The sequence below is a fragment of the Crocuta crocuta genome, unplaced genomic scaffold (assembly GCF_008692635.1).
Source record: "Crocuta crocuta isolate KB4526 unplaced genomic scaffold, BGI_CrCroc_1.0 scaffold529, whole genome shotgun sequence".
Classification (NCBI taxonomy): Eukaryota; Metazoa; Chordata; class Mammalia; order Carnivora; family Hyaenidae; genus Crocuta; species Crocuta crocuta.
Genome location: NW_027530362.1, coordinates 359,211 through 360,967, shown reverse-complemented (window position 1 = coordinate 360,967; position 1,757 = coordinate 359,211). Strand labels below are relative to the sequence as shown.

The following is a 1,757-nucleotide window of genomic DNA, read 5'->3' as shown; positions in this document are numbered from 1 at the left end:
CACAGTGGACTATTATTCAGTCATAAGAATGAGATCTTGCCATTTGCAGCAACATGGATGGATCTAGAGGGTATAATGCTAAGTGAAATAAGGCAGAGAAAAAAACTGCCATATAATTTCACTCATGAAGGATTTAGGAAAAAAGGAGCAAAAAAAAGGAGTCAAACAAATAAAACAAAAAACAGACTCTTAGATACAGAGAACAAACTGGTGGTCATCAGAGGGGAGGTAGGTGGGGTACAGGTGAAATAAATAATGGAAATTGAGAGTACATTTATCTTTTTTGTTTAACAGAATCTCTTTAATGTTTATTTTGAGAGAGAGAAAGAGAGAGAGAGAGAGAATGTGTCCATGTGCACGAGCAGGGGAGGGACAGAAAGGGCAGGAGAGAATCCCAAGCAGGCTCCATGCCGTCAGCTTGGAGCCCACAGAGGGTTGGACCTCATAAACTGTAAGATCATGACCCCAGTGGAAATCAAGGGTTGGACACGGAGCTGACTGAGCCACGCAGGTGCCCTGAGAGTACACTTACCTTAATGAGCATTGGGAAATGTATAGAATTTTTGAATGACTATATTATACCCCTGAAACTAATATAGCACTGTATATTAATTACACTTGAATTAAAATAAAAAATGCAAGTTAAAACTCTATTATCATGAAAAAAATTTAAGGTTTCAGTGTATGGGTGAAATTTTAAATTGGATTAATCTTTCGTAAAAAGAATCTAATAAAATAGGACAAGAAAAACAAGGTGTCGATAAATGTTTTGGGGGGACAAAACTACGGTAAGTAAAATCATGTAAATTTTTTAAAGCTGTTCCGAGCTGCATTACTGCAAAACGTAACAGACTCAACAACCTAAATGCCAGCACCTGAATATTAATTAAATAAATTGAGAAAGAATACGGCGAACTACTAGACTCAAAGGGTATTAGAAGTGAAAAGGAAACATGCCTAAAAATGATTGTTACTGGGGAAAAACAAGGAGGCACAAGACCCTAGGTACAATTCCCTAAAATACACTTCAAAAAAGGGTTTCCCGATAATGATGATAATGATGAGACTTACCCCAAGTTCTCTTTATTGTTCTAACGTTTTAGTGTCCTGTAAAAATTGGCAAATGAAAAATTGGAAGACAAATGAAAATGAACAACTACACCTTTACCTTAATATGTATTTGTACAGACATTTGAAAGGCGGTACGAATAACGGAAAGAACTTTAAGAAGCTCCACCTTGCGTCCTTTGCAGAGGCACGGAAACCCGAACTCGGCCAGACAAGCCGCGAGCCCTCCAACGACGCAAGGCAACCTCTCCCGCTCGCCTAGGAAACTCGGTTGGTCCCGGCCCGCCCTCCGGGAACGCCTCCCGGCCTCTGCGACGAGGCCGGAAGTGACGCACAAGCTGCGACGCCAGTGCTGGCAGTCCGCTGCCGCCGCCGCAGCCTCCGGAGCGGACTTCAGGTAGGTTCGGAGACGGCGGGCTTTCACTGGATGGTTGCAGCAGGAGGATCATGACGGGGAAGAAGTCTTCCCGGGAGAAACGGCGAAAACGAAGTGGTCAGGAGGCGGCCGCGTCGCTCGCGGCACCGGACCTGGTGCCCGCTCTCGCCAGTAGCGGCAGTGGAAGCACCAGCGGCTGCGGGAGTACTAGCGGCTGTGGGAGCGTCACCTGCTGTGGGAACACCAGCTTCAGTGGAAGTGTCACCGGCGGTGGGAGCGGCGGCAGCTGCTGGGGAGAGAGCAGCGTGGAGCG

General features: G+C 45.6%; 1 protein-coding gene across 1 annotated transcript in view; it reads left to right on the top strand.

Annotated features, from left to right (window-relative positions):
- The first annotated feature begins 1,358 nt into the window (after positions 1-1,358).
- Positions 1,359-1,757, top strand: part of CAAP1 (caspase activity and apoptosis inhibitor 1) — a 52,378-nt gene continuing 51,979 nt past the window's right edge. Inside the window, exon 1 of the mRNA XM_077766091.1 lies at positions 1,359-1,757. Within this exon, the coding sequence (XP_077622217.1) occupies positions 1,516-1,757 (242 nt within the window). The 5' untranslated portion in view covers positions 1,359-1,515.